The following is a 24,333-nucleotide window of genomic DNA, read 5'->3' on the forward strand; positions in this document are numbered from 1 at the left end:
TAAGCTGATGTAACCTAAAATCTAAAAATACATGGTAGTTCTAAAATTCTGTGGTATTAAGTCAACAGCAGTTATTTTATTTATTGTTAGATACATGTAAAAACATTGTTTGCATGTGCTTTTTGATTAAAAGAAGGTAAAACATACTAAACTGTTGTGATCCTTTTTTTTACAGCAAACTTTTAGCCAGTAAACAGAAGATCATTGATCTCCTCCCAAAAATTGAAGGTGCTCTTACTAACATCAAGGAGATGGACAACACTGTCATGCAGATGCAAGCAAAGAGGCAAAGAGAAATCTGGCATTTACTCAAAATTGCTTGTGTAAGTAATTTTAATATTTTCAGTGTTCTGTTTTAAATTATGTGTGTGTGTGTTTTTGTGTGCACTCACATGCACATGGCTGTAAATTGCATTAATATTTGTAAAACTGGTTTTACTGTAGCAGTGATGTTTAAGTCAGTATCAAAAGAAGCTGTTGTTATGGTCAGTCAATTAAGTAATTGTAAATTGATGGATTGATAAAATGTTGTGAAATGTTGATTCAGGCTTAATCTGATCTGTTGCTTTCAACAGTTATAATATTCAAAATGTGGCTTCTGTAATCATGATGTCCTGGATGAGTAACATTAATGCATGCTGCTGGTCGAAAGCACTGAAAAAATATACATGCATTTGACATAATGACTTAACTAGATCTCATAGTGTTATAATTTTTGTATTCCTTTTCAGAATGTACATACTTCTTTTTACATACAGCCTTTGCACCTCATCATTATATTTATTCACATCCTTTGCTAGTCATCAGCTTTCCTTCCAGTCAGATAGATTATGCTAAAATCCATTGTAGTGCATGGGGCATGATGGTTATGGTCTGATGTCTGGAAAAACACAAATCAGTTAAGCGCTTCTGTAGCATGAGACCCATTCTTAACAAATGCTGAGCACGGCCTGCTTCAGTTAAGACTGTGTATCAAGCTAGGCAATAAAATCTAACAGTACTAGCCAGCAGACAACATTGACAGTAATCTGTCCTTGACTTTTCTGTAAAATAAGATAATGTCTTTTTGACCAGTATCACTAAGTGCTTCACAGCTCTGAAAGCCAGCAATACACTTAGCGCTTTTTTCCCCTGTAATTAATAGTACTTCAAGGAAGTTACTCTCCATGCACTGCAAAGAATTATGATAGGGTCTCCTATCATAACCCAGTTTTATGTATTCTCAACATGGCTGCCAGGATTCACCTCTCGAGCTTCACTCTTGAGGTTAATTTCTTGGCATCCATGTCTCGAACACAATAGCCAGTTATGTATGTATGTGTGTATATATATATATATATATATATATATATATATATATATATATATATGTGTGTATATATATATATATATATATATATGTGTATATATATATATATATATATATGTGTATATATATATATATATATATATATATATATATATATATATATGTGTATATATATATATGTCAAAGGAAAAAACTTCAAAGACCAATACACGTAAGGTTCAGTTAAGGCACTTTTAATTGACTTGCTGCAAGGAGACAAAAACATGCAAATACAAGGATTTGTCTAACTACTGACAGGAAGTATGTTCATTCTTATACAATTTTACAAGACATGGCCTTCTAAGCTGACATAATCAAACACAACTTTCAGTATTGTTCTACAGCAGATGTTACTCAGATTTTCTGCTGACATGACTAGATTTGTGAGAAACTTTTGAGAAAAGCAACCTGGCCTTGGTGACCATTAATCCATTTACAAGTGTCTATTGTACAGTGTTACATTTCAAGGTACTTTTCTAATTCAGATACAAGAAAATGCTGATTGCAGTTCATATTTTCAAGCAGGCTTTGTACTAATTATCTGTAACTTCTACAGCTGTGTATTTTCTCATAGCACAGCGGAACTTCTTGTCTAAGTTTCATACAAGTAGTATTGTTCTATTCATTATTTTCCTAACGCAAGCAGAAATCACCTGCGTCTCAGTAAATTTCCAAGGCACAAGCAAGATTTTAGCTAACAATACAAGGTCAGAAAGCAACTGCAGTTTGTACAGATTTATGCAGTATGAAATAGAATAAATGTGTTAACCCTTTTCGTGCTCTAAATGCACTAAGCATATTGCTAATACACACATTAATACATATTTTTCTAACATTTCCCCCCTATTAATACTTTTATTCTACTTTCAAAATAAGCATAATCAGTTTGTTTTCTTCTCCTAACCTCTTCCACTCAGGATTTGCAGTTAAGAGAGTCATTCAGTTTAAACTTATGAAAGCTTTTTTAGTCTTTTAACAGTTCTTCAAACTCAGTACTTTGATATAAGGTTTCAGAAACTGAAATGTTTATAAGGTCTTTAATCAGTCTTTTCATGCAGGGGATACCACAACAAACACATACTCCCAGTAGGAGCATACCTACACAAATGTCAATCAGGATGTTCATTAGGATGGTACCCCACCCCCCAAACCACTTCTGGAAAAAGTCCATCAGTGGGTTTGGGCCTGGTTTAGTCATGGCCGACACTTGCTGAATTACCTCAAGATGATTGTCTATCTCGTGTTTATGGTCAGGAATATACAAACAGCATTCTTCTTGGATTAAAGCGCACTTACCACCTCTCGCAGCTAGGGTGAAGTCGAGAGCCATGCGGTTTTGGAGCACTACAGTTCTCATAGCCTTCAGTTCATCAGTCACCAATTCGAGAGCGGAAAAAGTTGCATTACTCATTACTTCGAGAAGTTTTGACAGTTTTCTCAGCTCCCAGATCGATTTTACTGCTCCATATGCTGGTAATATACCTGCCCATGATATAACGCTATCACTCAAGTCCATGTGTGTCAGTCCTTTACCTAGAGAGTGATGGTCTTTCTAATACGCATCGATTTGTCCCACTGGATTTACAGGTTTCTTGACGACTTCTCTGACATTTCAAATTTTTCCATGAGGCAAAGCTGCAGTGTGTCGTATGGCCGGAACCAGGTAACCCAAAAAACAACTGCCGGACCAATTCTTAGGTAACCATTTGTATGCCTTTCTGCCACACACAAAATAACAGTCCTCTACTTTAGTAGTAACCTTGCTATGAATATACACTCGCCCTGCATGAAACATTTTTCTATCAATTGTAGACAGCTGTTTGTAAAGAACAGAATTATGTTTTACTTCATCAAGTGTTTTGTGCATCAATCCAAGAAATGAATCGTAGTTTGTATTACAATAAAGATCTACATTGTTACCTTTAGTGTAACATTTATAAGGAACAGTCACATTGCAATTGCTCCAACCCACCTGAACAGTATCATTTTTATAAAAACACACAGTTCCCTTTTATGGAACAGACAAGTGCAATGCTATTTTATCTTGTGCTGAAATGGTTGAGGTATCATAAATCAAGTTCTCCCAGGTCTCATTTACCCCTAGGGGGACTGTAGTCATTAATAACCCCCCCGTATGCTGTCGGCAAAGCTGTGCAAATCCAGCAATTCGAAACATTGAAAGTCTCAGCATACACATATTTAATTGCCTGGTAAGTATTAAAGTTTGGATGCCAGTTTGAGTAACGCTTCACATTTATTCAGTTCAAGTCTGTGTGGCTGGGAAAAGAAAAGGCCACAATAAAAAGATTGTCACTAATGCAGTTAACAGGATGATTATGCAATACTTCTGAGGAAAGGGTTGTTCTGCATTCCTGTTTCTTCTGGACTCTATCATTTTTGCTCTTGGCATGTAACAAGATTTTTGTCCAGTTTAAAGTTTTTAACTAATTTACAGTGCGTCAGGTGGATCCAGGAGGCACGCTCTGCGATTTTGACTGCAGTGGGTGTTGACAAAAGCACTTGATATGGACCTTCCCACTTCAGAGACGCCCAATTTTTTTTCTTAACTGTCTTCAGCCAGATTCACGCTCCAGGGTGCACTGCTACTTCTGACGGTCTGGTTCGTTCTTTAGCTGAAACAGAATTTAACTGCAGCAAATGTTTAGAATTTAAGAGGTTTTGCATATACTCAGCTAATGTACTGTCAGCTTCCTGGTCTGCGGGCATGAGAGATTTCCACTGAGGTATATAGTAAGCCCTTCCAAAGAGTTTTTGAAAAGTAGTCAATCCTTTTGCATTCGGAACAGTTCTCATGTTCAACAGTGCCAGGGGCAGACAGTACACCCAGTTTCTCTGCGTTTCTGTTATTAATTTTCTTAGCTTACTCTTTAAAATCCCATTATGCCTCTCTGCTAGCCCTGCTGATTGTGGGTGATACGCACAATGATTTTTTTAGAGAAATACCAAAATGTCTACTTAACTGCTGTATGGTCTGATTTACGAAGTGTGTGCCGTTGTTACTGTAGTTCCTTTCCGGAATGCCGAATCTAGGGATGATTTCTTTAACAAGAACTTTGGCCACAGTCGTAGCATCTGGATTTTTAGTCGGAAAGGCTTCCACCCATCTGGAAAACATATCTACAATGACAAGACAATACTACTTATTTTCACATTTGTTCAATTCTATGAAATCCATACAGATAGTGTGAAATGGATACGGTGGTGTAGGGAAACTCCCTTGCTTGGGCTTTAACTCCCCTTGTGCATGATGTTTATTACAGATGTGGCATAACAAACAAAATTTTTTTAGAGTAGTTTGTAAATCCGTACGTCGTGAACACTTGCTTCACCAGCTGTACCATCCCCCCTGTTGAGACATGGCACTGCCCATGGCTCAACAAAGCTGCATATCTAAACAAATTAGATGGCAATTTCGGTTTTCCTTCTTTAGAGATGTACAGCCCCTTTTTGAGAATTGCTCCTCGTTTTACCCATCTTTGTTTTTCAGTTTGCGTAGTAAGTGTTTGCATTGTCTTTAACATTTCTAAATCTAAAATCTCAGAGGGTTGTAGTTCCTCATTCAAAATAAATACTTCTGAAGTTGCCTGCTTTGCAGCTGTATCAGCTCTCGCATTACCTTTTGAAATCCTGTCCTGTTGCTTGGTATGAGCTGTGCATTTACAAATAGCTACTTTCTGAGGTAACTGAATAGATTCTAAAAGATCTAAAATAAACTGTGCATGATTGATTGGTTTGCCAGTAGATATTATCATTCCTCGATTTTTCCACTGTTGCGCAAAAACATATACAGTAGAAAAAGCATACTGGCTGTCAGTAAAAATGTTCACACATTTACCCTTTGCTAAGGTACATGCTTGTGTCAAGGCAATCAATTCTGCTGCCTGTGCAGATAAACTATGTGGTAAAAATTTCGCTTCTATAATGTCTGTGTCAGAAACTACTGCATATCCTACTAGGTTCTGTCCTGCAGGACACCTTTTGCATGAGCTGTCCACGTAGTATGTCACCTCGGCATCATCCAAGGGAACATCCGTAAGATCTTTTCTAGGCAGTGTCTTTTGCTCAATCACCTGCAGGCAGCTGTGTGGTGTGCCATCTGCAGGGGTTGGGAGCAAGATAGAAGGGTTCAAAGTCGTACATCATTCAATTGTCATATGAGGTTGGCTCAACAATATAGTCATACAGGAAAGATGCCTATCAGGGGAAAGATATGCTACCTTCTCTTGTAGTAAAATAATCGCGACTGCATGAGGCACTCTCAATATAAGAGGGTGGAACAACACTACTGAGGCCGAAGCCTGTACTGCCATTGCAGCTGCAACTACTGCTTGTACACAGTGAGGTAAAGACCATGCCACTGGGTCCAGTTGTGATGAATAATAAGCAATAGGGCGTTGCTTGTCTCCATGTTGCTGTGTTAACACTGATGTCATATAACCTTGCTTACAATCTACAGTTTGAAAAAAACATTTATGATAGTTTGGTAATCCCAAAACTAATGAGGATGCTATTAACTGTTTCAGTTTGCAGAAAGCAGATTCTGCTTCTGGTGTCCATTGTAATAATTCCTGTGCTGCCATAGGCTTTTTATAAATCAGGTTAGTCAACGGTGCAGATTCCAAGGCATAGTTTGGAATCCAACTCCGACAAAAATTAGTCGTACCCAGAAAGGACATAATTTCCTTCTTAGTAGTGGGTTTTGGTGCTTGCAAAATTGCTATTTTTCTGTCCTCATCTAATGTCCTACCCTCCTTGGATATTACATATCCTAGGTATTTAACTTGTTTTTTCCAAAGCTGCAGTTTATTTTTGTTTACTTGATGTCCTTCAGTGGCTAAAAATTGTAATAGTGCTATGGTATCTTCTTTACAATCTTGCTGGGTGGGGAACGCCAGCAAGATATCATCAACATAAAGCAAAATTTGATTACCTCTTGGTGGGGTAAATCCCGCCAAGTTGCTTGCCATTTCTTGTGAGAATATTGTTGGACTTTCACAATACCCCTGTGGTAGTCGTGTATATGTATATGTATATCTTTTCCCCTGAAATGTGAATGCAAACCAATGCTGGCTGTCAGGGTGTATCGGTATTGAAAAGAACGCATTGCTGATATTTACCACAGAAAACTATTTCTGTTGAGGCTTTAAATCATTCAACAGGGTGTGTGGGTCTGGCACTGTAGGTGCCCTTGGTATTACTGCATCATTTACAGCTTGTAAATCTTGAACCATACGCCACTCTCCATTCGCTTTCTTAACAGGAAATAAGGGTGTGTTACATGGTGAATCTGTAGATTCCACCAGCACCCCTTCCTTAAGTAAAGCTGCTATAATAGGTCTGATTCCTACCTCTGCATCTTTTCTTAAGGGATACTGTCTCTTTTGTGGTCTAAATGCTGACTTTGGCGCAGTAGTAACTGGTCCTGCTGTACGAATAAGTCCTACATCTGATTTTCTTATTTTTATTGTAAGCGCTTTCGTGCACTTCCTCAGACAAAATTACACACAATGGCAGACGCATTTGCGAACATATATATAGTATCTCTAGAGGCACCCAAACTAATGCACTAGCAAGGCATATTGGTGAATTTAGCACACATAGTTTTGAATTTATAGTAGTGCAGAGTGTTTCAAGGAACCCAAGAGGAGGACCATGGCACCTAAAATTAGAAGAGCAGGAACTTTTGTGGCAGTTACAATCTAATGCATATGTTTATCCTGGACTCAACGATGCCTGTTCCATAAAGTGTTTACTTAGATTGAGAGCTTTAGAATGCTAAACAATGTCTCTTTATAACATAAAATATATATAAATAAAAAAATGAAATATATTTTTTATATTCTACTTTCAAATGTTATGTTTTAAATAAAATTAATAATATATATCAATTATGAAAAATTATTTTGTAAGCCTGGTATATGGTTTAATAGAATAAGGTTTTTATCTTTGTTTTTTCACGAGTGCATTTAATTATGCTATGTGTCTTTAAATGTAAAAGTAGTTTTAATAATTTAATTGATTAATTAAATTTGTAAATTGATGTTTATTAATACTATAAATAAGGTCTGCCATTGTGTGTAATTTTGTCTGAGGAAGTGCACAAAAGCGCTTACAGTAAAAATACGAGTGGATTTGTGGACTTGTGGATTCTACTTTTTCTTTTTCGTTTTTTAAATAGTTTGTTTTGTGTATTTTTCAACATTTCATAATAGTGTTTTACTTACTATACTGGTCCGACTTGGTCATGGGTGTTTTGATTTCTCACAAGCTGCATGTTAGCAATTCTGCATAGCTCTCCTCACGCCATTGTGGAGGTTGGTCAAGAACAATGCAATTCCCTCTTTAGTTAGGTGAATGCCATCCCTTCTGAACAGATGAACATCTTCCGCGGTGATGCCGTTATGGCAGATTGTAGATCCACCGACCCTGTGCATCAAGCCATGCATGAACGCATTCTGTAAACGTCTGAACAGCAGAAGACAGTCTTACCTTACCTGAAATACTGCATGGGTGGACACTGACAAGGGGGCACAGAAAGGCCACATGTAAAGAGAAAAAGCAGGGTAAGGATCGCCGCTCCAATAATATGCCAAGGACAGGCATGGTGCTCCAGATGTTGCTTATCTGAAGTGTCCCATAGCTGTGCTGGCTGCCCACTCAGACTGCTGATACCACTGTGGTCTCACGACCTCCTTCAGTGTCAGCAGTCTGCCTTACCTCTGCCTTTTCTTTTTACGTGTGCCTATTCAGCAAGGGACCTAAAGGATGAGGGACTGAAGTAACTCACTAATTGCTGCCCTGACCTTCATACATTTACTACCCTCACCTACATACACTGACTACACCTGAAGGGAGGGAGTCTGAGTTGAGAGCTACATCAAGGCAACATGTCAAAAGACCAAGACTGACCCAGGCTGTATCTTTTTGCATGTGTCCTTTCCCGGGGGGAAACATTACATCACAGTGGCACACCCAAGGCCATGCTTACCTAGTACAGCAGCACTATGGGACTGAGCTGAAGAGTCTCCAAGTTCCCAATTGCGATCCAGCTGGATCACAAGATCCATGCTGGCTGGGTATGCCCCCCGCAATTCACCCACCAACCTAAGAGCAGTTGGCAAAAAAGACTGGAGGGACCTTCCTGGCATTGTTGCTGAAGGGCTTGGCCGCTAACTGACATGAGGGCACAGAAAGGGCACATGTGCACTGAAAAAACAGGTGAGGCACTCTGCTTTACCTCTGCCTTTTCCATTTACATGTGTCCTTTCGGCAATGGCCATTAGGAGTGGAAGGGAGGAGCTAATGTAAACCCTGTTGCCCTGACCTACATACATTGACTACACCTGAAGGGAGGGAGACTGAGTGGAGAGGAAGGGAGGGAGACTGAGTGGAGAGCTACATCAAGGCAACAAGTCAAAAGACCAAGACTGACCCAGGCTGTGTCTTTTTGCATGTGTTCTTTCCCGGACGGAAACATTACATCACAGTGGCACACCCAAGGCCATGCTTAGCTATGACAGCAGCACTATGGGAGAAATTTATGGCCATGGTACTTGCCAAAGCATTTGACACACAGGTTGACCTTGCAAGTCGGGCACCCCCATGATGGCTCAGCACGTTTACCCTTGCTGGCACAGTTTTTGCATCTTGATTTACGCCATTTCACCGGAAAGTGAGAGCCATGCTCAAATCGACTCACAGCCTCTGGGACAGTAATCTCAGTGCATCTTTTCCTCTTCGTGTAACTGGCAAGTAGATGCAAGCCTAGGTTCCTTCGGGACTGTAACTGTGTTGCTGGAATAGCACGTCCAGAGCATGACAGTTGCTGATGGCTGATACTTTTCACAGAATATAATGAAAGCATTGACAATGGCCACATCCCATAAGAACCAGAACAAGTACAGCCACCATTTGTGGGCCTTTCTGGCAGTGGGATACTGTGTCCTGAGCTGATCTGCTCAGTCCACCCCATTCATGTAACTGTTGTACATGTTTACAACTGGTGGACATGGCACCGATACCTTTCTTCCATCATGCTTTCTCCTGTATGTGCTGGAGACTGGCAAGGTTGGGTTACAGTTAGTTGACAGCAGGAATACTGGTTTGCTATCCTTCCATTCAGTAGCTAGCAGTGGTCCACTCTGCAATTGCTTGTAGTAGCCTCGAGCTGCTTTTCCAATGGCCTGTCTGTTGAATGTTAGAGGCCATCCTGACCTATTGGTGCGCATGGTTCCACAACAGTATAGATCATCTTTCAGCAATTGCTGTGCCAGCAGAACAGAGGTAAAGAAGTTATCAAAGTAAATGTGATGCTTCTTGCCAATCAGTCCCCTAGTTAAGTCAGCCACAACTCTGTGTGCCAGCCTGACCTCTCTATTCTGCTCCGTTTTTCCAGTGTATACCTGGAATTCATGTACATACCCACTGGTTGAGTCTGCCAACACCCACACCTTAATGCCATACCTCTTGGGCTTACCAGGCATAAACTGTCTAAATGTCAAGCGTCCACAGAAGCCAACCATGGCTTCGTCTACAGCCACTTCACAATGCACATTGTAACATGTCCTGCATGCATGAAGTACTGCATCCAGTATTGGCCATACATGATGTAGCTTGTCATGACCCCCAGAGCCCTGTAGTAGGCTCAGGCTGTTATCGTTGCAGTGGAAGTACTGCTGAATTTTTTCAAACCTATCTCTGGTCATGTACTCTGCTATTGGGAAGTGACCATATACGTGGTGCGTTTCCCAGTACTGCCTCAATTCAGGAACATGTACAATAGACATGTATATTCTGACACCTAGAAATGTGCGTATGTCTCCTGGGCAAACAGGACTCCACCGTGTATCAACCTTGCCTGCTGCGGCCTGCCTTTGTGCAGCATAACGATTTGTTTCATTAGCAATACGGGTGTATAGCTCCTCTGGGAACATCAAATTCAGGAAGTCCATCTCTGTGCTATCTGAGCCCAAGTGATTTATTGGTGCTACTGGCCCCACAAATTCCTCAATGTGTAAAGTTTGGAGGTGTTTTTCCCACGTGATCTTACGTGGTGGGCATGCTCGGCGTACCTGACTGGGTCGCATGGAACAGTTGGGAATGGGAAGGGCTGAAGGGTTGAGAGATAGTGCTCTCTCAATGCCAGTAGCAACTGTACTGCTTGCAGTTGGTAGTGAACTGCTGACACATGCTCCCTGCTGAGGCACACCCATATCATTGTTTGACAAGGAGCTACTTGAACTCATATCTAGGGGATTTTCTCCATCCCAATCACCATACTCTGGATTACTTCCCATATCATGTACAATCGAAGGCACATCCACGCCCTTGTTGGCACTTGTAGTGCCATGCACTGTGGAGGACTGCATAGTTGTGTCAATCAGACCACGTGCTTTCGTGAACACAGATAAAGGCAAGTCATCGTCTGCATCATACTTTGAATGCACTTGGTGGCCATTGTGTGTGGCCAACTTGTGTGTGGGCACCTTCCTTAGGTGTGCAAGTGGCACCTCATCCTCACTGTCATGGTCAGAGTCATAATTACTGGTCCATGTCTGCTTTGGCAACTCGTAGTGGTCTTTCAGGAATGGCGGACACAGGGGCATCATCCGTATCACAGGCAATGGCCTTTTCACGCAGACATGTGAGTGGAATGTCATCCTCTGTGTCATAATCATCATCCTCACTCTGGTTGGCATTATGTGGTACATCAAGGTGCATACCACTGTCTTGAACCACTGCTACAACCATCACAATCAGTTTCCTCACCCAACAGGTAAATGCTGCTTGCTTTCTCCTCAACAGATGGTATCTTTGGTGGTGGCTGTGTTGCTTTACACTTAAAATCTTAAAATCACACCTGAAAAACATAATGCAATACAGCATTCTGATGTAATATACCTGCACAGAGGCACGTGAAAAGCAATGCACCTATCTCTATATTTCTATATTTTATATATATATATATATATATATATATATATAAATATGTATATATGTACATATCTATATATTTATATCTCCATCTATATATATATATCTACATACACATATAAATCTGTTTGTGTGTGTGTGTGTGTGTGTGTGTGTGTGTGTGTGTGTGTATATATATATATATATATATATATATATATATGTCCCCAGCTACTTTACACCCTGAGTAGCTCACCAAACAGATATGCAAATAGTCTAACAGGTGAAATATGCCTCTGGTATCTCACCCACAAAGGAAGGCTTAAATATATTTAATGATAAATAAAAGAGCAAGACTATAATCTGTAACTCAGCAGAATGACTTCATACTTCAAAAGCACAGGAAATATTTACCACAGCAGTGCAGAATAGTCTCAAATAAATACAACATATGAGTTTGGATATTGTCATTGCTTTATAGGTAAAAACAATTTATGATTTTCTGGCAAATCAGAGGATGCAAGGCAGTCAATAATAATGTATATATTCAAATTCTTCATACAGTACACCACAAATCATCCTATTCCAGCCACTTTCTCATGAAAAAACAGCAATTGAAGATGTAATGTCTACATTTTTCCTCTTAGACTGCTTACATTTTGTTGAAATTGTATACATTACATAAATGAAAGTAGTGTGGAGGGGTGGGGGTGTATTGCAATCACTGCAAGTGGAGAAAGAGCCAAATGTGAGTTGTGCATTCATCAATGTGATAACACCTATATTGTAACTGCACTGTGCTAATGACTTGCAAAGTTAAGCATGCCCAGACACAGGTGATAATTGCTGGCATTCATTATATTACCTTCTGCAGGTGTTATGCAACACGGTCATAATCTGTTATAAGGCCATACTCAGTCAAATAGTATAACACTTACATATTACTGTGCCCTTCCTCCCACCTAAATTCCACACATGACTGACAAAGCCAGGAGAAATGCATAAAAATATGGTAGCTCCATGCTGTCAGTAGTCACTCTGTAATAACCTTTATCTCACTCAGGCAACTACTCACTATAATCGTATTAATAATAATAAGACATGCAGAAATGTCAAACTAGATAGCTTGTCTTCTGCCATTCACTTACTCAGCAAAAAACAGTATAACAGTTTACTGAGCCCTTCCTCCCACCTATTTGTTAGCAACATACCAAGCAATGAGGAATGAGTCATATTACGATTGTTTGTCTACATCACAAAATCATGTGGAATAAACAGTAAATATCAAATACATGAAGACAGGTGCAGACCATCATTTGCTAAGTAATATGGTCTGATACCCTTGTACTCCCATGCTGACAAATATTGAATCCCCCTGGAAACGCACCAGAAACTAAGCCAAGTATTGAAGTCAATCATATAATGTCCAGGCAACAGACTCACACACACACCCACACACACGTTATGTGCTGTGCCACTGTGCCATCCACTACAAATACAATGAAACCAAAGTGTACGTAATTACCTATCTACGTTTGTTTAACTACAGTATTTTTCAGGTTATCTGCTAAGAAATTTCCAGTCCAAGCGAAAACAAAATCTAGTCTAATGCTGACTTTTCACTGTGTGTGTGTGTGTGTGTGTGTGTGTGTGTGTGTGTGTGTGTGTGTGTGTGTGTGTGTGTGTGTGTGTGTGTGTGTGTAACATCAACATGGCCCATACACACAACCCCTATTTAATCACCAATTTTCTTATCCATTTTCTATTACTGAACCAAAGGTTACTATGTCGGTCAGTGCTTTGAAGGTAAAGAACCAAGAAAACCAAAAAACCACTAAAAATCAAGAGAAAAACGAGTTGAATGGTAGGAGAAAGCTGAAATGAAGGTAAAGAACATGATTTCCTGGGCACGTCTGTGTGCACACAAGAGCTATACAGTTACAATAACATCATGATTACTCAAGCAGTAGTAGCATGGCAACAAGCATTAACAATGCCCATTAAACAGTTGCACCATAATCATCAAAACCATGTCACAGTATATAGTACAACATGTCAGAACCATGTCAGTTGAGCTTTCCCTGTAATATTCCCTCTATATTATTAATAATATAAATAAAGCTTTGCTTTTGCATGCCTAAACTACAAAATAAGCTACCTACGGAGTGCTTTCAGATTACCACAAAGTGAACGGATGCTATAAATATGTCAAGAATGAAATAAAAACAAAGTGCATAACATAAGAACAATAAAACACAAAACATGAAAATGCAGAGGGAAATGTACACATTTCCTGAAACGATGACATGCTCCCTTGCCAACTTAATTAACGAAAGCTGAAAATAAGCCACATTTCCATAAACTAAGTCTGAGTATGCACAAACACCAAAATGCAACATCTCCCCAGCGACCCCTTTCTCAGTCTGCCCTACTGTGCACAAGCACCAGAATGCAACATTTCCATCAACAACCCCTTGAGCAGCCCTTCCAAGTATGTACGACAACCAACATGAAACATTAGCCCCAGTGACCTTTTAATTAGAAGAGCCAAGTATACACAAGCTCTAAAATCAAACATTTGCCACATGACCCATGCAGTATAATATGCACATACCAGTTCTCACCAACTACACATCACCCACCTAGAAACCAGACTTATTTTCAAATGTTCTCTGTCTGTAATGTCACACTTTGTTGATATTAGCTTTGTAATAATTGTATATGTAGCTTTTCTCCCCTGGCCTCCATTGAAAACTGCCTCATTCTGGCCCAATGGACTTTCAACAAACTTCAAAAAATAAATGAAAAATGGTAGCATTCCTGCATATTTCCAACATTCTGAAGTCAAACCACGATTAAAAGTTCATGGAATTAGTAGGGTCGTCTTTAGTGTCACAGTTACACAGTCTATAGTATTGGTGTTATTGAACCTGTAGTAATCACTGGTCTCGTAACTATCTGTAATCCCTCACAGGTCGCATAATTATCTGTAATCCCTATCATAACACCTCCACCTGATTTTTTGTTAGAATGTCTAACAGTAAAAACATTTATACCCTGACAGAACTTGTTTGCAGTCATTGTTCTTTAACCATGTTTTACAAACAGTAACAACATGAATCTTGTGGGAATGTAGCAAGTTTTCCAATTAAAAAAAAATATACTATTAATGCTTCTAACATTAATAACCATCAGAGATGCTTCAAATGTTGGTATCTGTAAACTGTTAAAATTTCGACCTGGCTAAAATCTTGCCTAGTGTTTATCAAATATTACAAAATATCTGCTGGAATATTTCTCTTCCCTGATCTTGACCAATGCACACCTACCTGTCTGAACATGTGTGCCCAAAACTAGCCTTGGATGCTCAGCATATTTCCATTTTTAAAACGGGACATTTTTTTCCATGTAGGTTGTACATATAAGAAGAATTAAAGGATATGGTGAATGACTGCTCAAGCCTAAAATGTCATATCCCATGCTTTTCCAATACTCAAGTGTCCAAATTCAGGATTTACCAGTATTTTTCCTGGTAACAGTGAACAATCAGTATCCTTAAGCATTTTCTTACTACAGATAGTTTGTTCACACATGTTAAAGGGGTATATTTCATACCAGCAGCCTATTTTGATGACTCTCTGTATTTGATGGCATCCAAAGGTTTCAGCAATGTAAAACTGCAAGTGCATTGATAGATTTGTTATGTCTGAAGAGACCACTGCACATTACCCTTTTAAAAACTAGACAACATCCTTTTGGGTTGATAAGATAAAATACTGAATCAATGTCCTCTTTAATGTGAATTGTGTATGCCATTTATACAGAAAAAAAAAACAGGCACATTATCAAAAGTAAATTACAACTAAAAATCTATACAAATGCAGCTAGCAACCAGCATTTACAAACCAAACTTCTGTTATGTCTGAAGAGACCACTGCACATTACCCTTTTAAAAACTAGACAACATCCTTTTGGGTTGATAAGATAAAATACTGAATCAATGTCCTCTTTAATGTGAATTGTGTATGCCATTTATACAGAAAAAAAAAACAGGCACATCATCAAAAGTAAATTACAACTAAAAATCTATACATATGCAGCTAGCAACCAGCATTTACAAACCAAACTTCTGTTCCACTAAAAAAAAAAAAAAAAAAACACCACAACTTCTGGCTCTCCCTATGTCATAGAAGGCAGCATGCTACAGCTAGCCTCATAAGTCCGGAAAGAAAGGAGTCTACCTTTTTTTACACTATCACTCTCATTTCCCCTGATAATAACTCTTAAAACGTTAGGACTACCCCAGTAAAAATACTTGGGGAGCCACTCGCACACACCCAAAACAATTTCCATAAAAGAAGCCACGACAGTAAATATTTTTGTTTTTATACAAATACAAATGTGCAGCACTGTAGTAGCGTTGTCGCCTCACAGTAAGATGCTGTCCGGTTCGACTCTCAGCTAGAGCATCTTCTGCGTGGAGACCTGCGTGAATGGGCGTTCCTTCGCTTGAAGGTTGTGCGACAGGGCTGGCAACTCGGTACGTAAAAATCAACTGCCACTCATTAGTGGACCGGAGTTCCGCTGTGGCGACCCCTAATGGGGAAAAAGCTAAAAGACACAACAACAAATGTGCAGCACTATGATCATACCCGGGTTTGGTAAGTTTGATACTATTGCCTTGAATTCCTTCTCTTGCTCTGACCGTCATCCCGGAAATCACCATACACACTTGTAGTGGGCCAAAACCAAAAATCTTCTGGGACCAGCTTTTATCATACAAATAGGTAACACCTTTGAAATTATTACAAGAGTCTCCGATTGTTCTTTGTTACTGTAAGGCAGCTTCAAAGTAAAACTTCTACCTCCACCTACTTGTTCATAGGTAGGTACTAGGCTATCTGCCAAAGAGCATTTATAAGCCTAGCCAGAATGTGTTGTCTTTCACCTCCCTTTTAGATTAGTTTCCTGGGCCTCTGTCCAGCAGGGCCACTGATGTGATCCCAGGTGTATATTTACGATTTCCCATCCACTCGTCAAGATTTCTCTTGAAGAGAGTCAGTGAGGGGCTCTGCCTAACATAGATTGGGATTCTCTTCGAGAGCGAGAGAAGTCTCTGGGATAGGAATCTATCTCTCCAGCATGTCCTATTTATTGTTGTGCTGAGGTTTAAATCCCTAGAGCGTGTGGCTCTTAAGAGATTTGGTTTTCCTTAGGTGGAGCATATCCATTAATTCAGGGTTTGACATGGCCTTGTACGTAAGGCAGAGGTCAAAAAGGGTAGGGTCAGTTCCCCAATGTCATAGCCATATTTTCTTTAGTAGTATCAATACCACCTCGGATCTCCCCTGAAAAGAAACCACTAGCCTAAACGGACTAACCTAATCAACAAAAGCAACTGTAAAGTGATCTCAGAGTACACGGATATTTAACTAAAAATGAAAACACAAGAGAGACTACAGCACACATGATCTAAAACACAGACAGCAATCATAAATGTGCAGTTTACTATTCCAACCACTGAAGTATACCGCAGACAGATTGCATGTAAAAATCAGAGATTTCTGATTAGTTTTACATTTTATTCCTCAGGCATATCATTCACAAAAATAAAACATAACTTACATTCAAAGTCATTGTAAGAGATTACATAATACACTAACACTGTAAATTTTATTATAAACACATAACAATGCTAAACTTGGAGACTGCATTTAAATGTCGTCAACAAATAAAGTGCATAAAAAAAATCAGATGAGAATTGAATCACATGAGCAGTCATGAACAAAAAGCATTTCAATGTACAATAATTCAGAAAAGCAATAAATAAGGACAACATATTGCAGTTGGCAACAATTTTAAGAGTGGGCAAGCAAATGAGATCAACTCAGGCATTAAAATTAAACACAGCTAACAGAAATGAAACATAAGCAGTGGGTTACATGGAGCACATCACAATCTAGGGGCAAGTTGCAAAGCCCATGTCTTATGGCAGCAGCATTCAAGAGACAATGGAGGGCTATTCTGACAGTATGGTACAGCACCTAGAAAAAGTCTCTAAAGACTGCATTATTCAAAGCCCAAAATGCTGACCACGTCAGCTCATTTAGACTGCTGGCAACATTTAAAAGATAAATAGATAAATAAACAGCAACTGTGGATGATTAAAGGCAAGCTCGGTCTTTGTTTTATAAGAACTTCAAATATTCACCACATTCCAAGAAAGTGGTAAGTCATGGTTTTATTTACTGATCGAAAACTTAGCCGAGCAGGAATAGTAAACAACTAATTATCCTAAATGCTGAATTATCCGATATTCTGTAAACCATGCTACGTACATCCCAGAACCCAACAGCAGACGAGAAAAGGCTACCTCGTGTACTTAACATCCAAATATACATAAGAAATGGTTAAAAAATCAAGAGCTCCGATGATAATGATTAGGTCACATTTTACCCAGAGGAAAAAAAAAGCAAGCCTGTTAAGTTTGTCTGATGATGCGCATCCTTCCAGACCTTCTAAACAATACTCTGTGTGTGTGTGTTGTGGCAATAACATTGCTTAACCAAACATGCCTCTGTACTACTTACTATGCCACCACTTACGCAACTCCATGTGTGACACAATGTTAACAGTAAAAGAAAACACATACACAACTATCCTCTGTACAAATTTGTTAAAATTACAGTGTTATATAGGAAGAACTTGTAATAGTTTGCACATCTAACGTATGGCAGCAACCTAAAGTATAATGTACTATATAGATAAATAGAGCACTCTTGCAGAATTAAAACAAACAAGTACAGTACCTCACTACTTGGGTAGGGAACGGCAGGAAAAGAAGGTAGTTGTTGCGCTGAGCTGACCGGGAACTCTAAACCACAGTGGCTGAACGGGAACTCCTGGTAGTTGCTTATATGACAGTCCATGAATTCCTTGATTGGTGAAAATAAAATAGAGGATTCAGTAGCAGGTAAAATCTCCAGTTCTTCGCCGAAAGAAGGAAATACCTGCTGCTGGACCCACTTTTTATTAGGGGAGAACAAAAGAAGCTTAGGTTGGGGGTGGAGGTTTTATGCAAGTGGTAGCTCGGAATGCAAGAATCCGATTGGCTGCCACCACCTGCTTAGCAAGAACTTTTAAAACGCTTTTTTCTGAAAAAACTTCAATGTGACCTTAATGTTAAAACACAATGAATCGTAACTAGATATGATAAATTACATATTTAGTTACGATTTCAGTGTGTTTTACTGTACGCTTTCTCTCACTTGTGGAAGCACTCGGGGGTAACGACTTGAAAATTGTATCTTCTCATGGCGCGCTTGGGCTTAAACACACAGGCGCCATGAGAAGGTACTCGGGGTTAATGACTTAACTCCCCATGTGATGTTGACATCCTGCATAAAGGCCACACTGAGACCAATGATTGGTGTCAGAACCATGGCCTTAAGCTCAATGCCAAAAAATGTGTCATCATCCCCTTTGGGAAAAACTCTGTTACCGTGAATTACCACATCGATGATAGTCCACTGAACACAGAAGGCGTTATAAGAGATCTGGGAGCGCAGGTTGATAGCAGCCTCTCTTTTGACCACCACATTGCCACTGTGGTCATAAAGTCCTATGTGGCACATCTCATCACTAAGGGTTTTGCATCCAGGAAGAAAGAGGTCATTGCCTCCCTCTACTTTTCCCTCATTAGGCCATTCATCGAATACAATGCCCCATTTGGCATGTACCTCACTAGACACCTGCAACAACTGGAGAGGTCGCAAAAGTACCTCACAAAGATGATCCTAGGCCTTAAATACTTGTTTTATATGGACAGACTCAAAAAACTCCCAACTATTCTCTGTCTCATATCGCCAACTTAAGGTGATCTCTGCTTGACTTACAAAGCCATTTTCTGACCCAGCTCTGTTGGAAATGCTACATATAAAGAAATCCCAATCCACCACATGCTCCAGAGACCTCAGCCTCATTACCACAATCAACAGAACATGCTGGAGGAACAGGTTCATAACCCAGAGACTGCCCATGCTATGGAATAGACTTCCCATACATGTCAAACAGAGCACCTCACTGGCCCTCTTCAAGAGAAATCTTGATAAGTGTCTGGGAAATAGAAAATTCACCCCGGGGATCACTCCAGTCGCTCTACTAGACAGAGGCATTGTGAAGTAAAGTCGGATGGCATGATGCCAGGGTAATCCTAATGACTAGGCTTGTAAAGGCTCCAGGGCTGTTAGCCTAGTACACATCTATGAGCCTATAAGCTTGTGCCTTCTGACAAGGACATTTGTGCTGGGATAAATATGGGAGTATAAGTTATTGTACTCACATGATTAAATATGTCCTGGCTCTTCTATCCCATCTTGGGGGTGGGGGGGGTTTGACTGACTTGTGTGATTCAGATAGTAAGACTTCTGCTCTATGCTGTGTTCTGCTTCTCAGGTAGCTCACCATTCCATTAAATGCAGCTGGGATGCAGCTGATGCCTCCCCTAGGGCAGCTGCATTTGGTTTGGTCATGAGGAGATATTCCTGGTTGCACCTGCAGGCATTATCTCAGGACATTAAAACCAAACTTTTCAATTTTCCCTTGGATAACCAAAATGTTTTGGTGTTGCTGCAACAGAATTGTTTAAAATCCTGCAGGATAAGGACAAAGTTTTGCAGGACCTCAAACAAATTTTTGCTACTCCTGTACCTAAGTTTTCAGCTGAGCTGTCCTTAAATCTTTTGCCCATAGGCAGTCTAGACAACCTGTTACAGTTAAGAGTGTTTCTGAGTGGATTTTCCCTGAAAACCCACTCGATGTTCTAGGGGCCAGAAACCTTCTTTTCATTATAAATCTGCCCCTATCTGACAATCAGCCTCCCCTCCCTCTCAGCCAGAGCCTTCTGTCCCTCAGGCTGACGCTTTCCTTCCCTGTTTGGCAACAGATAACCACAGACTCCTGGGTTCTCTCCATCATCCACTATGGTTATTTTATGGCTTGTAAGACCCTTCCTCACTTTTCTGGTCTCTCTCAACCTCTTCCTTGCCAGCTTCCTCGTTTTCCTGTGGTCTTTTGGGAGCTGGTGGAACAGGCAACCATACAACCTGTTCCCTTGTTTCTACAGGGAGCAGATTTTTATTCCAGTGTTTCTGGTCCCCAGGAATGAGGGGTTGTGGAAGCCCATTCTACACCTGTCCTATCTCAACACCTTTTTCAAGGTTCCTTCCTTCAGGATGTTGTCTATTCAGACCTTTACCATTTTTTTTTTTGCGCTTCCCAAGGCTTTTCACGTCTCCCTGTATTTGAAGATCAGTTGCCTCCATATTCCTATTGACTCTGCTTTCAGGAAATGTTATGCTTCTCTGTTTTTTTTTTCCCTCTCATTATCAATTCTTTGCTTTGCCTTTGTGCCCTTTTACAGCTCCAATGGTATTTACCAAATGCTTTTTTCCCTGTGGTATTTCCTTATCTGGATGACCTTCTGATTCAAGCCCCCTCTCAGTACATCCTGCTTCAGAATTTTCACTTCATTATGCTTCTCCTGTGCAGTGTGGGATTCACTCTCAATCTCAAAGAGTCAGTGTTGGCAGACTGTCAGGACCAAGTGTTTTGAGATTCTAGGTTCAGACCATCCCAGTGTTGGCTTCTTCTCTTTCATTTCCCAGAGTCCTTGCTTTTATTTCCAGTCCTCTTCCACTTCTTCCTCTAAAAAAAATTTTCTGAGCTCTGAGATTCATGGCATCTACCATTGCCATGGTTCCTTGTCCAAATTCCACATGAGGAGTTTCAGTGGTATTTCAAATATGTGTGGTTCCACTAGTGTCACACTATGGTTTTTCCAGCCCCTGTTTACCATCTCAAACTCAAATGCCCCAGGTAGATTCCAAAATTCTCATTAAATCCATGTCTTTGTTTTCAAGCTCCTCTTCCTACTCGAGAGCTGTACTTCAGATTGGTGAGCCTCTTTAAACAATCTGAAAGTTCAGGGTCTCTGGTCCCATCAACAGATGTGAGACCACATTAGTATAAAAGAGATGAGGTCTTTGCTCCTAGCTTTTCGGGCTTTTCACTTCCTCTGAGTCCCAGGTCCTCTAAAGGTTTTACAAATAATACCACATCAACAAGCAGAGAGGGGCAAAGACTTATCTTCTTTGCAGGCTGTCTCTTCAGGCTTGCAATTTTTGTAGCCCCCTCATCACTTGGTTCTTCAGATGGTTTACATCCCTTCAGAGCACAGTGTAGTTGTAGACTGTTTCAGCAGGTCCAGAACACATCTTCACAAATGGCTGCTACACAGAGAGGTGTTTCTGGACATTGTACATTGGTGGGGTACTCCTCAAGTAGAAATTGTTGCCTTCCCTCTGAACAGACAGCTTCCTTGGTTGTGTTCCAGAGTTCTGAGTTCCCTGACTTGGAAAGTGAACAAAATGTCTTTTTCTTGCAAGAGAATGTTCCTGTATGCCTACATTCCTCTTCCTCTGCTTCCCAAATTCTTGCACAAGATCCTGTGGGACACTTTCATAATCTTGCTGGTGGCTCCTTTTTGGCCTAGACAGCACTGCCCCCCCCCCCTTTTCACCTGACCAAGGGCAGTTATCACAACTTACCTCACTGGTTGGATCTTCTCACATAAACAAAAATCGCTCATTCACTCTCACTTGTCCACACTTCAGCTGACACTTTGGGTTTTACAGTTTTGATTCCTTTCAGGCACCAGTTTTCTGATGGTGTGCTTTGAGAGGCCATTAAACCCACTACCAGAAAATCTTATGTGGCCAAAATGGAAGATATTTTCTGTTTGGTTTCTCATCCATGACCAGGACCCTTTATCGGGGGGGGGGGGGGTCCCTATGGTCCTTTCTTATTTCTGTGAATTGCTCAGCACTGGCTTAGCATATTCTTCTGTTAAACCTCATTTGTCAGCTATTTCTGACTGCCTTTGAGTGCACATTTGGCTTCTGGTTTTGAAGTCAAACAGTTCCTAAAAGGCGTCCTTCATATCAGGCTCCCATGAAAGCCTATTCCCCCTTAATTTTATTCTTGAGAAATTGACTCAGTCCCCTTTTGAGCCTGCCTCCTCCTCTTTCCTGCAACATTGTACTTTGAGGATTGTATTGTTGGTGGCTCTTTATTCTGACAAGTGAGTTTCTGAATTACAAGCCCTCATGGTGGTTCCCTTCTTTTTTTTCCCACAAGGGCAGAATGTCTCTTTGTACTAATCCTTTTATTCCCAAGGTGGTTAATGATTTGTACTTGAGTCAGTCTAGTCATCTTCCCTCCTTTTTTCCTTCTCCACAAACTGCCAGTGAAAAGGTACAACACATCTTGGATTTACATAGACACCTTAGATGTTACTGGATAAGGCAAAAGTCATTAGGAAATTTGAGGAGCTGTTTGTTTCCTTTCATGCCAGAAAATTGGGTTTGGCAGTGTCTAAGCAAACCATCTCCTCCTGGATCTCTAAGGCTGTTTCCTTTTGTTATTTTTTTCATGACAGACAGCTTTCTTCTTCTATTCACGCTCATTCTGCTAGGGCAGTAGCCCCTTTTGGTCCTTTTTTCAAGGGTTAGGATACCAGATCTGTCTTGGAAGTTGCTACTAGTCTTTTGTTCATACTTTTACCAAGCTTTCTAAGTTTGGATATCATTTGCCAGGGTTGTTGTTCATGGGTTTGTGGAGGGCTGTTCTCTGCCTCCTCCTTCCCATACTTTACAGTGGCATTTGTACTCTTCCAAGTATAAAGAGTACTCCAGCAGTGATAAGGATGGACACAGTACAATGTAAGATCTTATCGTAATAGTAGATTTCAGACTTCACACTGTTGCGGTATTCTGTCCCTCACTCCTGCCCCCTTTAATTTTTCTGTTGACCTCCTGCTGGTTGAAGGTTTTTTTCTTATATATTTATCTCCTCCTGTTTCTCTTCCTGATGGGCATGTCATCGTTGTTTCTCTGGGGTTGCTCTGGTTCACCTGAGGCACTTTAGTTCTGAGAATTAGGTGTCCATACATCACATATGTAACGCACATGATGTGAGGCAAGTATAAACGCTTTGGTATACTGGATGGATGTTAGGATATCCTTGGCAGAATATCCCAAGTATAAAGAATACTGCAACAGTGATAAGTAAGGCAATACCACTCCCTCCCTCCATTCCCCTTGTTTTTTGGTGTGTTTATGCCAGGGTGTGGACATTTATTTTTTGTTATTCCTGGCATTGTCCTTTTCTGGATCAAGGTCTGAGTGGTTTGGTGCCCAAACTTATCTTTAGTCACCTCAGCTCAAGCTGACTGATGGTTTAGGCACATGGAACATGCCTTGAAACTTTGGAAGTTGGATGGCAGGATACAACCTATATAGATAAGGCTACTTGAGCAGTGATGATTCGAACATCTACAATATTACCCCCATATGTAGTTTTACTTTCGGGGTGCATTAGCTTTAAAAGCAAAACTGTGCAAGTCTTTTGTTCATACATAGAGGGTTTCTGTTATGGTTAGACAAAATAAGCCACTGGCTTGTTTGATTTTTTTTTTTCTTTTCTGTATGTCTGTTCTCCATCAGCCCAACCCCCAGAATTGGACTTGATGTGGTTTGATCCCCACTGTTCAGTATCCTTAGCATGGGCGCAGTTGCCACCTAAAGTAAACATTATCCAAGCTGTTGTGGGAGTAGTTTGTGTCCTCAGTGGTATCCCAGCAATGACAGCATATAGTATATGCCTTGATACCTTCCTTGGGCAGAGAAGCATGATCTGTGTCATTCTGAGGACAACTGTGCTCTCTCCTGTGAGACTACTTGCTCCTGCGCAGCCATGATGAAGACTGCTGCATAAGTTTCTTTGTGGCTGAATTCCTGCCTCATATCCATCCCTTCTTCAAGAAATTGTGGCATTAGGTTGCCATGGTCCACCCCCATTCCCCAGGATAGGCATACTCCTCATCCCCTTGCCAGCTCCAGCAAACAATTGAGCTGCGAAGTCCATCTTGATTACCTGGGTTGCAGTTGGGACTTTCTCTCTCTGTATTCCATTTTTGCTGGTTAGGCTTGCAT

The 24,333-nt window shown here is 40.3% G+C and overlaps 1 protein-coding gene across 3 annotated transcripts in view; it reads left to right on the plus strand.

Moving 5' to 3' along the window:
• Positions 1-24,333, plus strand: part of CHUK (component of inhibitor of nuclear factor kappa B kinase complex) — a 1,226,492-nt gene that overhangs the window by 1,000,400 nt on the left and 201,759 nt on the right. For all 3 annotated transcript variants that reach the window (XM_044056797.1, XM_044056796.1, XM_044056798.1), the window contains exon 19: positions 176-323. In XM_044056797.1, coding sequence (XP_043912732.1) covers positions 176-323 — 148 coding nt within the window. The remainder of the gene's footprint in view (positions 1-175; positions 324-24,333) is intronic.

The sequence above is a fragment of the Protopterus annectens genome, chromosome 14.part0 (assembly GCF_019279795.1).
Source record: "Protopterus annectens isolate FY-2018-M chromosome 14.part0, PAN1.0, whole genome shotgun sequence".
In the NCBI taxonomy this organism is placed as follows: Eukaryota; Metazoa; Chordata; order Ceratodontiformes; family Protopteridae; genus Protopterus; species Protopterus annectens.